Source organism: Panthera onca, chromosome C1, assembly GCF_046562875.1.
Source record: "Panthera onca isolate mPanOnc1 chromosome C1, mPanOnc1 haplotype 2, whole genome shotgun sequence".
NCBI classification, from domain to species: domain Eukaryota; kingdom Metazoa; phylum Chordata; class Mammalia; order Carnivora; family Felidae; genus Panthera; species Panthera onca.
The window spans coordinates 191,457,699-191,471,172 of NC_138346.1; the positions used below are offsets into that span (position 1 = coordinate 191,457,699).

The following is a 13,474-nucleotide window of genomic DNA, read 5'->3' on the forward strand; positions in this document are numbered from 1 at the left end:
GCTCTTAACAGTCATCTCCATCTCAGGAACCTTCATCTCCCCTGTACTCCTCTGACCTAAGCATGAACACTTACTCCTTTCATTCCCTTTCAGCTTAAGATTTTACCAAAAGAAGGTAACAAATGGAATTAAAACCAAAAATTTTAACTAGCTCAGTAGATATGGCTGTTCTGAGACCACAGGTCTTGGCCCATTGTTATAGATCTCTGTAGATCAACTTCTTCCCTGGACACTGACCTACTTCCATGGGACAAAGACGCTTCCCTACCTGGCAACGCCCGTGTTTAATAAGCTCTAGAAATCAAGCTCTGGAGAAAAACTCCTTTTGCTACTCTAAGGCCTACATTATAGGTCCTCATTTTCTGTCCTAGGAACTGTCTCTTCTCTGGATAAAACACTAAACAAACATGTCTAGTCCCTTTTGAGGAGATTCTAAAACCCAGCCATGGTGGTCTTACCCTATGGCCCCAAAGGGCAACCATACCGTAACAGCCTAACAACACTGGGTACAGTGAGAGTGTCTATCAGTTTCCTTATAGAAACTTACCCTACCTCCCAGCCAGAAGTATTTAGTGGGAACGGGGCTGACACTTGCAACAGTGAGCAAGCAAGCATGTCACTGATTACACTGATTCTGTAACAATACTTCAGTGCAGCAGTATTCCCTATTCCTGATCCTCCTTTCAGGACTTTTCATGGCTCCCAAGGCTGCCCTACCCTTGTTTTGGTGTGACTATCCCACTGTAAGGCCACTCCCATGACAGCCACTGCTATGCTCCTCTTCCAGGAACAAGTAACTACCCTGGAAAAAGAAGAGATGAAACAAACTACCCTTCAAATATGAAGTAAAATAGTGCTTTAATTATTAAAAGATCACTAATGGGCTTTTTAAAAAGTCTATAAATCTTAAATGTAATGTTTTACTGGGGAAATGGTTATAGCAGCCTCCCATAAATTATTTGAATTAATAAACATTATCACAGTATTAAGAAGGCAAGGTAAACAAATAGCTTAAGTATTTTATTTGTTTGCAACTAAGCTTGTTAACACTATATAATGAAAATGTACAAAGAATAATGTTGCAGTTTTTGGTTAGATTTAAGTCAAAGACATTCATTAATAAGGAATCTTCGAATATGAATATTCCAGAATTTCTCTAAGCCATCTGATCAGAACGACTGTCTCTGAATATTACCTTACTTTGGAAGGTACTGGCGTACATTTGAATTAAACTCAGAATTTTTCAAAATAAGCCCTACTTAATAAAACTATTCTATATTCAAACTAAAACAATTTTAATAGAACTCTCCTTTCCAGAAACAATGATAAAGGAAACAAGGCATTTTGTAAAATGTGGTCCTGAACAAGTCACAGTAAAAAATAAATGTATACTTAACTTCCACCTCCTCAAAACAGAGGCTACTTTCTGTTCCTCGGCCTCGGAACAAGGTGAAGAACAGTCTGTAAGCAACTTTGGGCAGGGGGTTGCCAAAACAAAGCTCAAGCAGTTGAACGTGGTCACCTCCTAAAAAGAATTTGGGGGAACCTGACCAAAGGATCCTAATTCTGTTTGTAATAACCGATTCAAAGGCGAAACGGCTCCTCCCAAGTAGCAGTGCCACCAGGGGCTGGCCCAGCCCCCCGCTCACCTGTGTCGTGCTCCAAAGAAAACCCTGATGCTCCTGCTCCAGGGGAGACTTTTTCTTTTTAGAGGTTCAGTGTCCAGGGAGCTCTCTGTGTGAATGAGGTGAGCACAGACTCCATGTGGGTATTTTAAGGCTTGGAGTCAAATATTTTTCAACACGGCTGGGCAGAGTCCACATGTCAAACGGCCCGTCTCCAGTTTGTCCTAATTCCTCACCACGCATTTGTAGACCTAGGACCACAGACCTTTGCTATGTCATCATAATCACATCTAATATCCATCCTAACTTATGATTCATATTCTGTGCCTGGAAACAGTCCCTGTATTTAACAATAATACCTACACATAAAACAATCCACCATTACAACTTATATGGTCACAAAACATTAATGATCTTCTGTAGACCAAGCAAATGTTTTTAACCATAATTGTCGTGCATCAAATTCACAGCCAGGATCCCCAAGATCAAAAAAATTTGCACAATACAAATAATAACTTAAAATACACACACACCCACACACACACTCACACACACTCACACACACACTTCTTACAGAACTGTGCTTGGGGAATCTCCATTTGCTGAGTGCCAGTGAGGGCATATTTTGCTAAACTGCTGCTCCAGGTATTTTTGTTTGGAAAATCTATCACAGTAGGGCACAGCTGTTTATTGGATGAGCAGAAAAGAAAGATATGCTTGTGGCAACCAGAAAGTTTTAAGGTCTTTCAAGTTGTATAAAATGGACCTGCAGAAACGTTTAAGTGTTCTCAGGATGCAAAGTTGGAGCTGAAATGTGATACCAAACCAGTTGCAAAAAGTGTACAGCAGCCATCTCTTGAGGTCAAACCTGGTACCCAGATATGCAAGAAAGCTTCAGGACACATCTATAAATTAGGAATAAAAACAAAAGAGTTTAAGAAAACTAAAAATATAGTGTCATGCTTTTTAAAAATATTAACCAATGGGAAATGTGATAAACGGCACGAAGACACAAGTCAACACTTAAAAGGTCCTAAGTTTTCCAGAATTTAAGAAACCTGACTCAGCTTCAGTTTAGATATACAGCTATTTATTACTTTATGCTTTGAGTAACCAGTAGTTCCAAGATGTCTAGAATTAAGAAATTCTGATCACACACTTGATAAGCTAGCTTAAGGAACTCTTCCATAAATTAACAATTCAAACTATCTTTCTGCAGGAAAATCCAGGTAACACACAAACTGGCATTGCAGTGAGACTACCTAGGTTTCAATCCTGGCTGAACTACTAGCTTTATGAGCTTGAACAAATTATTTAACCTCTTTAAGTGTTATCCTTACCTATAAAATGGGGCTAATGACAGTTCCTCCCTTACTGTATATTAAATAAACTCCATGAGGATTTAAAGGGCTTTACACAGTGCTAGACATTTTCTTTTTTAATGTTAGTTAATATTTAGCTTCACAGGGGTTTTGCTCTCAGGAGACAAGGTATTCAGTATCAAGATCTTGCTCCTGGAAGTCTTGGAAAATTCAAAGAAAAACTTGGCAATACTTACAGCTTGTTGGCCTTGTCCCATACCGTCGCATAATCTGATCATGTGTGAATTTCACAAAAGATTCATATTGTTCTGTAAGGGGAAAGACAGTATATACTATAACAATAAATTCTCCCCTGGTTTTTCAAGAATCAAGTGTCAGGATCAGAGCTAGCTTCCCAGTTTAAGTTATCTACTCTCAGACTCTCCTTTGTAACAGCCAGAGGTGTGTTACTTCCTCTTAGATCCCAGAGCCAAATCTCTGGCTCCTACATTTGGTCACTAATCATCTATAATAGTCCGACTCTTGATTTCAACTCAGGTCATGATCTCAGTTTGTGAGATAGAGCCCCATGTCAGGCTCCACACTGACCGCATGGAGACTGCTTGGGATTCTCTCTGCTCCTCTGCCGCTTATGCATGTGCTCTCTCAAAAATATAAAATAAACTTTTAAAAATTAATTAATTTAATTAAAAAAATAAAGGGGAACTCCATGAACAGAGAAGTGACTCAGAGTCAACTGAACGATTTGGGGGTGAGGGCAGAAGGGAAATGATATATTGGAGCTGCTTCTAATATACATTATTAGTATATTAAAGGATCAAAGAAGTTCAACTATAAAGAAACCCATTTAACTTTGTTGTTAAACCAACAGTTGGTTTAACAGTTCTCAATATAAGGCAGAGTTTCTAACATTCTGAGGAACCATGTGGTGTAGGTCACCAGATTAGGAAATAATACTGTTACAGGAAGAAGTTGTTGCCAAAAACCTCTCTGATCACAACATTGTCCCCTTTCACTACATGGGTATTACTTTGTATTCCTGATTCAGATCTCTTCCTTTCACAAAAGGCTCTACTTGTTGACATCACTATCAACTCCTTTGTTCTAACCTGAGCTGTGCTTTCCAAACTTCACTCTAATGTACCTCGGAATCACAGGATATCTGACTTTCCACATCCACCAAGTGACTCCCACCAGAAGTCTGAATATACGGACTATACTCCACTCCTCCCAACCACCTGTAAGGAGGTTAACCCAAATAATCTACTTAACACCTTTATTTACATGGAAAATTTTCAAAAGAAAAGCTTAGTTTATCTCATTTCAGAAATATAAATGAAAAGCCTTTCCATAAAAGTATAAATGAAATGTTTAGAATCACCAGAGAGTAACAATATTCACAACTCATTAAACCTTCTTACATGAGGTCCAGCTCTTTTTCTAAGTTACCATTTAACTGAACCTTATTTACTGAACCCTATTAACAATGGCATAGCCGCTGCCTCAGCCTACCTGCTAGTTTGGTATTGAGGATTTGCTCATACTCCTCCCGAATTTTATCTTCGTAGTCTTTTAAGAGACGCTCACATATTATTCCAACTTGTCGGAGGGTAAAAGTGGGCTGGTCCTTCTTCATCCAGGAGGTACCTGGCCAAAAGACAAACCTAGTTTTGTTTTGTTTTTATAAGATTTTAAGTAGTCTCTACACCCAATGTGAAGCTCAAACTCAACCCCGAGAATAAAAGTTGCATGCTCTACCGACTGATCCAGCTGGGTGCCCCAAGACAAATCCAGTCTCAACAGTACACTCTAGTTCTAAGGCTCAGAATGAATAACTTTATGCAAACAGTCCTAAGGTACAAAAACTGTTTAGAAAAATGTTATTTTTCACAACTCTACATGGAATATTTTCATAAAATTCTCTGAACTTCTGCCATTAGTCTTACAAAGTAAGGCCAAAGGTAAATTGAGAAGCAGGAGGAACAATGTAAGCCCATATTCAATGCTCACTTGGTAAAGAACAAGAACAAAAAGTTGATATAAAGCCTCTACTCTGGATTAGAGAAAGCAGATTCACAGAGCTACCCAAACCCTTGGAGATTATCTAGACCTCTGTTTAAGTGAGGTGGTGCATCATAATTACCTATAGAATTTACAAAAAGATACACGTTCTGATTTAATTCTGGGTTAGGGCCTGGCTACCTTTTAAGTTCCACAGGTGACTCTGAAAAGAAATGGCTAGGAGTCTGATGCTTAGGAGACCAAGTGATTTGCCCACTATGAAAAAATGTTAGCAAAGTCACTGAAGTATGAATGAAGGAGACAGTTAAGCACTACATATCTCATCCTTGATCCCTTTTGAATCTAGGAAGAGAAGAGTGAAATGTTCTTAAGATGGAGTTAGAAACCAAAACATCCACTGGAATGCTAGAAAACATGGAAATTGGGTTCCTGATCCTGGGAAAAACAGCAGCTCCTTTGGTAGCCCAGTTATGAGTTTTGCCCAGAATCAGTTTCTTCAGCTCACTTAATCTATGAGCCATTTAACACTCTGAAACAAGTCGTTTTTACTTAAACCAAAACCAAAATTTCTTCTCTACAAATGAAACCTGACCAAAAGTTCTACCCAGGCATCCCTGTATTGTTTTTCTGCACCCATAACATATTCTATTACTTCAAAATTCTATTACTAAAATCTCAAAAGAAAATTAAAGACAGACCTGCTAACTATTACCACTGAAAGGTCTACCACTCATGGGGGACCTGGGTAGCTCAGTCCATTGAACGTCCAACTTTGGTTCAAGTCATGATCTTGGGGTTTGTGGGTTTGAGCCCCACGTCAGGTTCTGTGCTGACAGCTCAGAGCCTGAGCCTACTTCAGATTCTGTGTCTCCCTTTCTCTCTGCCCCTCCCCGGCTTGCACCCTCTCTGTCTCTCTCAAAAATAATTAAACATTAAAACAAAGAAAAAGAAAATTCTGCCACTCATGAATGTACAAGAGCAATTTAAAAGGGTGTTGTGGGGTGCCTGGGTGGCTCGGTCGGTTAAGCGTCCGACTTCGGCTCAGGTCATGATCTCACGGTCCGTGAGTTCGAGCCCCACGTCGGGCTCTGTGCTGACAGCTCAGAGTCTGGAGCCTGTTTCGGATTCTGTGTCTCCCTCTCTCTCTGCCCCTCCCCTGTTCATGCTCTGTCTCTCTCTGTCTCAAAAATGAATAAACGTTAAAAAAATAAATAAATAAATAAATAAATAAATAAATAAATAAATAAATAAATAAAAGGGTGTTGTGAGGACCTTTGAGTTATAAGACAAAAATTATTTGAGGTGAAATTCATATAAAATGAACCACTTTAAAGTGAACAATTCAGTGTCATTTAGTAACAATTTTGGGACAACATTTATCTAGTTTCAAACTATTTCCACCACACCAAAGAAACACCCCTTACCTATTAAGCTTTTCCCCTCTTATTCCTCTCTCTCCCTAGGTCCTGGTCAACACAATTTGTGTTCTGTAAGGAGACGATTTTTAATAAAGGTAATCTTTAACTCTCAGAACTATTAAAAAGTAGAATACTTTGTGAGGAAAAACTCCTTTACTGTTAAAAGGACAGAGTTTACCACCAATGGAGATGTTTGAACACTAGCCTGTTAACTATTTGCAGGGATATGGCAGGCAAGACTGATGGTTGAACTATGTGACCATGAAGATTCTCCAACCCTGAGATTCTATTTTTGAGCACATCCTCTCTGACCACCTGTCAATGTTATAGGGCAGTGCTGTCACACAAACTTGTGCAGTGATGGAAATGTCCCATAATTGTGCTAATACTAGAACTACATGTGGCTACTCGGCACTTGAAATGTGGCTACTGCATCCAAGAAACTACATGTTAAAATGTTATTAAATCTTAATTAACTAAAATCTAAACAGCCACATGTGGCTAATGTAATGACTATGATATTAGACACTGCAGTTACAGAGGGCACTTCTGCATTGGGTGGATGAAAGAAGCCAAATCAAATCAACCTAAGGTTTTTTTCCCAATTTCATGACTCTATGGTTTCAAAACTATTTATAAGTAGTAATATAGTGCATACACTGTACCAATTTTATTGCTTTAGATGAAATCAATTCTGGATTAGGAAACCATCATTTGAAGTAGCATTTACCGTTTTTTTTTCCCATTTACAAACTCTTAAATGGTCTGTCCACATTAATACTCACTTACCTGGAGAACTAGGTGCTGTGAGTGCTGTAGAATGAGGCTGACTTTCCGAAGTACAAGCTTCACTCTGATTAAGAACAACTTCTAATTGTCTCCACCTCTGATAACGACTATATTCTTGTTTTATGTTCTGAAAAATTTGTTCTAATAAAAAAGAAACACACTTTTTGAGCATTCACTTTATTGTGCCATTTCTTCAAACTTCTTGTCTCTTCCCCCATGTTATTAATATTAGCAAGAAAAATGTCGATACTGAATAAAGTACTCCTCCTAGAACTCCCACAGTATGCCCTCTTACTGCTATTTTAACAATACACAGAAGAGCAGCTATTTTAGCATAAGCCTCCCAGATAGTTCCCTTTGCTTGTCTTCCTGTGACAGTGAAGACCAGATCTGCTGTTTGCTTTAGGATTAACGAGTACAACTTACAGCAAAATAAAAAAAATTCATCCTTCACCTAACAAGGAGCTACTTTTCATCTCCATTAAGCTGCACAATTTTACAAACTAGCATATTAGGGGGATTCTCTTACACAGGCCTTCTAAAAATGAAACTCTTGCCCCAGTTGGGACTCAAGATCTTTGGGTGAGAGGACACCAGAAATCCCGGACACAGACCATGGGAAGACCTGAGATGTACTGCTTGGAATTGATGATAAGGGCTTAGAAAAGAACTTTCTGATCCTAGGAGGCAATATTTGATAGGAGTCAGATTACTGTTCTGAGTCAAAGCAGTCCTGAACCAAATTTGCTAATGCTATTGAAGGGAATCCAGGACACACAAATTCACTTTCAAGTACATTCCCAGAGACAACAAAGAGTCTGGAAGGAGGTGGTTTTCAAGTTTTTCAAGTTTTTCGTTTTTGTGGTAGAATATGTATCCACTTTCCAGATAATAAAGCCTCTTTATCAAACACAAAACCCAGAAAATCATATCGCCACCCTACTCATGTTATTCTAATGTATACTCTGCTATAATTTTATTTTTTAAATGGGATTAAGTGTTAATAATGCCATTTTGCTTCTTCCTAGCTATGTGACTATGACCTTGGAAAAGTCATTCAGGATCTTTAGCCTAGTTCTTCAATATAAATGTTAAATGCCTACCTGATAAAGTTTTGAAAATCAAAATCAAAGATTTTAATCTTCTAATAACAAGTGACAGTACATACAGCCCAGGAATTGACACAAACTTAAAGTAGCTCTACATGCGGCTAAATTCACTAACCCTCAGCCTAAACACACAATGTAGGATTAGCAAAACTTTCCTTTAAAAATGCTATGAAGTTCATATTTTAAGTCCCCTGAATTTATTAAGATTTCACTTCATCTTTATTTTTTTTTAATTTTTTTTTTTTAACGTTTATTTATTTTTGAGACAGAGAGAGACAGAGCATGAACGGGGGAGGGTCAGAGAGAGAGGGAGACACAGAATCTGAAACAGGCTCCAGGCTCTGAGCAGTCAGCACAGAGCCCGATGCGGGGCTCGAACTCACATACCGCGAGATCGTGACCTGAGTCAAAGACGGACGCTTAACCGACTGAGCCACCCAGGCGCCCCATGATTTCACTTCATCTTTAGAACGTATTATTCTCCAGCATATACTTGCCAGATTCAATACAAGGATGTAAGGAACTGTGAAGACTTGAAACAAGAAAGGACAAGTATGAGGACAATGCTCATGAGAACAGAAGGTCTTTGATAAACCTCTAAGTGCCTCCTGTATGGCGAAGTGAAGAAATGGAAAGATACAACTTTTAGGCTGGTTAAAGGACTAGCATATCCAAGAATTGAAACATGGCATGCAGAGAAGAAAAATAAGGAAGTAGATGTGATTTTCTCTCCAAGAAGGCCACTTAAAAAAAAAAAAGAAAATGCAAACTTCTTTTTAACAGCGGATGGTTAACTTTAGGGACATCTGGGTGGCTTAGTCAGTTAAGCATCAGACTGCTGATTTTGGCTCAGGTCATGATGTCACAGTTCATGAGATCGAGCCTGCAGCGGGCTGTGTTGAGAGCACACGGCCTGCTTGGGACTCTCTCTCTCTTTCTCTCAAAATAAATAAACATTAAAAAAAAAAAACAAAAAACAGTGGATAGTTAACTTTAATTCTTGCCTCCTATTATTATTTGAGGTTATGCTTCCAGGTTATATCAGACTAAGTCCATCCTCAAAATTCTACAATGATTCCTAGCTGCTACAGACCAAAATCCAAACTCTTATCATGGAATTCCATGCCTTCTAAGACTTGGCCCCAAGTTATGTTTCCAGTTCCATCTCCCACTATAACCCAGTTGCATTACATTATCCTTAATTTGTACGTTTTCTGGCCTTTGCTCAAACAGTTTCCCTTTGTTTGAAATGTGGGTATCTTTCTTTTCCCAACATCATTCAAGACCCAGCTGAGGGGTGCCTGGGTGGCTCAGTCGGTTGAGCGAGCGTCCAATCTCGGCTCAGGTCATGATCTCAAGGCTTGCGGGTTCAAGTCCTCATTGGGCTCTGTGCTGAGAGCTCAGAGCCTGGAGCCTGCCTGCTTCGGATTCTGTGTCCCTCTCTGTCCCTCCCCCGCTCATGCTCTGTCTCTCTCTCAAAAATGAATAAACATTAAAAAAAAAAGACCCAGCTAAAATGCTACCTCAATCTGGATATTTACTCTCCAACTCTCAAGTCTTGATCAATTAATTGCTCTGCACCTAGACTCACTCCATGTTTACAAGTTAGCAACACCCTCCTATGTCTGGTATCCACCTAGCTCATTTAAGCAATAAAAGACTTAATTTTATGTGCCTTTTCCACAAAAAGTGCTATGACACTTATCTTTTCTTTAAAGTGAAGCAGGAGTGCCTGGGTGGCTCAGTCAGTTAAGGGCCCAACTCTTGGTTTTGGCTCAGGTCATGATCTCACAGTTCTTGAGTTCAAGCCCCACATCAGGCTTCATGCTGACAGTGAGGAGCCTGCTTGGGATTCTCTCTCCCTCTCTCTCTCTGCCCCTCCCTCACTTGCTGTCTCTCTCTCTCTCTCTCTCTCTCAAAATAAATAAATAAAAACTTAAAATTTCCTCCCCCCATTCTTCCTTTTCAGTCCAGAAGGCATCTTTCACTTAAGCCAAAGCATCATATAATCAATCATTCATACTTTCTTGCATGACAGAACCATACTCCAATGAGCATTAAGGAATTTGATCAATCTTTGCAAATAAATATTTTAAGTAAGATATTTTAATATAAATTGCCAAGAAGGTAGTTTGCATGATCTATGCAAAAACTAAAATTTAAGATAAAAATGCACTCCCATTACTGCACTCTGCAACACCGAAGCTTCCAAAGGCATTCCATAATCATTTACTAAACAGTTGCTGTAATATGAACTACAGGAGAATTAGTCTAAAGGGTAATATTAGAACAAATAAGATATTTGCATAAAATCCATGAAGACAGATAGGGCAAGTATTAATTCTATTTTGCAGAAGAGAGATCCAGAAAGATTATATGACTATTCTTGGTGTCTGTAGGAACAGCAGAACAAAAAATATCACTTCAAGTGGGCATTTTTGTCCCCTGATTTTGAAGGACTCTTCACAAAAAAACTTTTGCAAACATTATCTCCTTCAGTACATAGGGCTTTCCAAATAGTAAGTGATCAGGGAATTTAAAGTGTAACAGAGTTCCTTGTGGGGCAAGGATAGTCAGGTAACGGATGGGAGACTTAAAACAGAGCAAAAGCATAGTTTGGAAAAAAAAAACGTGTTGAAGTCTAGGTAAGACATAGCTGATAAATCCTTTGAATGCCAGGATAAAGAAAAGGTGAACGTGAGAGAGATCGTGTCTAGGAGAGCTTGCCTGGCAACTGCAGGAATCTTGTGAGGGGATGAGGGCCTGAAATCTGCATTATGGAGATGCAGAGGAAAAAGGAAATAAAGCCCAAAGGCATCGGTAACTGAAAGGGGGTAAGGAAAGAATGATATTAAGGCGGTCCTAAGGTTTTGCTCATGATTGAGGAATAGAAAAACACACACAAAGAAATAACTTTGCTCAAGTCCAGTTCTGAGGACCCTCCCCCATCTCCGGGAGCCCTTTAAAACTGCTACATATTAATTCTGATGCACTTTCCCCTCTATTCCTGCACAATGCGGGGGGGGGGGGGGGGGGGGGGAGGAGAGGGGTTGTCCTAACTTTACAGTCACACTAGCTCTTCCCTTTCCCTGGCCAATGTGGAATCCTGACTGAAAGAGAGCCTCTGTTACGGATAGCTGAATTCCTGCTTCTGGAATCTCTGTATGTTTAAGAATTCTCAAATAAATTCTAGTTAACGACCTACCGATTTCAAGCCATATATGGTACAAGACAACAGCCATACAATTAGCAAAAACACGGCCAGTCCCTTAGAAATAGGTTCAAATCGGATTCCATGACTTCTGCGACGGCCTCCGGTCCCTAAAGACTTCAGGAAATCAGGTCTCCCTCCAAGCTACAGTACAGTGAACAGCACGCACTCAGGCCCCTTCCCAGGAACCCGCCCCCAACCCCCACCCTCAAGGCCGGCTTCGTGAGGAGAATCCCATTTTCCATGGCCCACTGGATCTGTTGGGCGGCTCTGTGCAGGCCCGGGCAGCGAAGGCAGGAGGGGCTTCGCGCACGGGAAGGGCCCAGAGCGGCCAGGGATAGCCCCATCTTCCTCTGCTCACCCCTCTAGTCTCTCCAGCTCCAGGAAAACCGAAAACGGACACTGTGGCCCCACCACCCCTCCCGGATGTCTCCCATCCCCGGAAGCGATAAGGCCCAGCGCACCCCAGTTCCCGTTTCCGAGGGCAAAGAGGGGGTCTGTGGGTGAATGAGCCCAGCGCCCAGAGCCGCCCCCCCCCCCCCAAAATGCCTGGGCCTGGCTTCCTGCCAAGCCCGCAGCGCAGGTTACCCGGTGTTGGAAGGCGCCGCTCGCTCCCGGGCGGGGCGGGCTGCTGCAGAGTCGGCGGTGGGGTCTGCGTCTGGAGCAGCGGCGGCGGCTCGGCGTCCGGGGGCCTGAGGCCCGGAGTGGGGCCGGGCAGAGGGGCGCAGCGCCTCCGCTTCGGGGAACCAGGGCTCAGCAGCGCCGCCTCGAACTCCATGGGCCGCTTCAACGTCGCCCCGCACGCCATGCCGCCGAGGGACCAGAGACCAGGAGCGGACGCGGAGGCAACTGCAGGCCAACCTCCGTCTCCTCAGCGGAGCTCGCAAGCCAAGCCGGCTCCAATGGCGCCTTCAGCACCCGGCAGCGGCGCTGGCCCCGCCTCCTGTGACGTCACGGGCCCTGGCCACCGCCCGGCAGAGGGGGAAAAGCCGGAAGAGGTCCGCTCTGGGAGGCCCGTCAGCCACGTTCCGACCCCCGGCGCCTCCCGCTGAGTAAATGGAACAATCTGGGCGGAGAGCCGGGTCGCCAAGCAACCTCGGGAAGGCCCCCGCCCCCGCCTCCGCCCCTCGCGGGGTCCCATCATCCCCCACCCCCACCCGGCGTCCCCCCACTGTTCCTCGAGCCGTCGCGCCGGGGTGGCCCCTTAGCTCTTCGCACCTGCGCGGCAGGGGCGTGGGGGAGGGGAGAGTTCGGAGTGGCCGGTGAGAGGTCGCGGGGGTCGGGTGTCTCCGAGTCCGGTAAACGTCCTTCTACTTAAACCTATCTAGGCCGCTCTAGTCCCCATAATGGAAGAGAGGGGCCTTCTGAAAGGTCTTCAAGGGCATTGCCGAGTCCAGGAAGTCTTCACTTAAGCATGACTTGAGACCTGAGGATGGACTTTAGGAAGTCCACCAATGCCATGAGATTGTGTACAAAATTGTGTGTGTGTGTTTTGGAATACGTGACCCGTATCTTCAGCTCATCAAAGGGGTCTGCTACTCAAAATAGTTAAAAACAAACAAAACCCATTGGCTTAAATCATCCTAGAATGGTGTCAGAGTATTAAGAACTTTTAAGCTGGTTACTCATTTGCCAGTCTCTCCGCATCTGACCTGGCAGCTCAGTGCTTCCTCAGGGCCATGAGAATTCTTTACAGCAGTGGCAGCTGTAAAGTGCTTTTGATAAATTCTGGAAAGGCACATAGATAACAAGAGGGTTTCGCTTTCAGAAACTGAATATGCTTATGTATTACTGGGAAGCAGGTCAAATGCTTTCAACTGTTCACCAAAGAAGCTCTGATCCAAAAAATGTTAAAACCTTCCTATAAATATTCATATACATTAAATAATGGCCATACCTCCTGGGATCTGTCTGCTTCAACATAGCCTGGGGTTTTCCAGAAAACGGTCCCAAGTTTCAGATACTCTTTTCTAACAGG

At 42.2% G+C, this 13,474-nt stretch overlaps 1 protein-coding gene across 1 annotated transcript; it reads right to left on the reverse strand.

The window, feature by feature from the left end:
• Nucleotides 1-999: 999 nt before the first annotated feature.
• On the reverse strand, nucleotides 1,000-12,420 carry AKIRIN1 (akirin 1). Its single transcript, XM_060624954.3, has 5 exons — nucleotides 12,085-12,420; nucleotides 7,177-7,317; nucleotides 4,460-4,594; nucleotides 3,184-3,255; nucleotides 1,000-2,530 (listed from the first exon to the last, which is right to left on the reverse strand). Exons 1-5 carry the CDS (start codon nucleotides 12,302-12,304, stop codon nucleotides 2,520-2,522), a joined length of 579 nt encoding a protein of 192 aa, XP_060480937.1. The 5' UTR covers nucleotides 12,305-12,420; the 3' UTR covers nucleotides 1,000-2,519.
• Nucleotides 12,421-13,474: the final 1,054 nt, after the last annotated feature.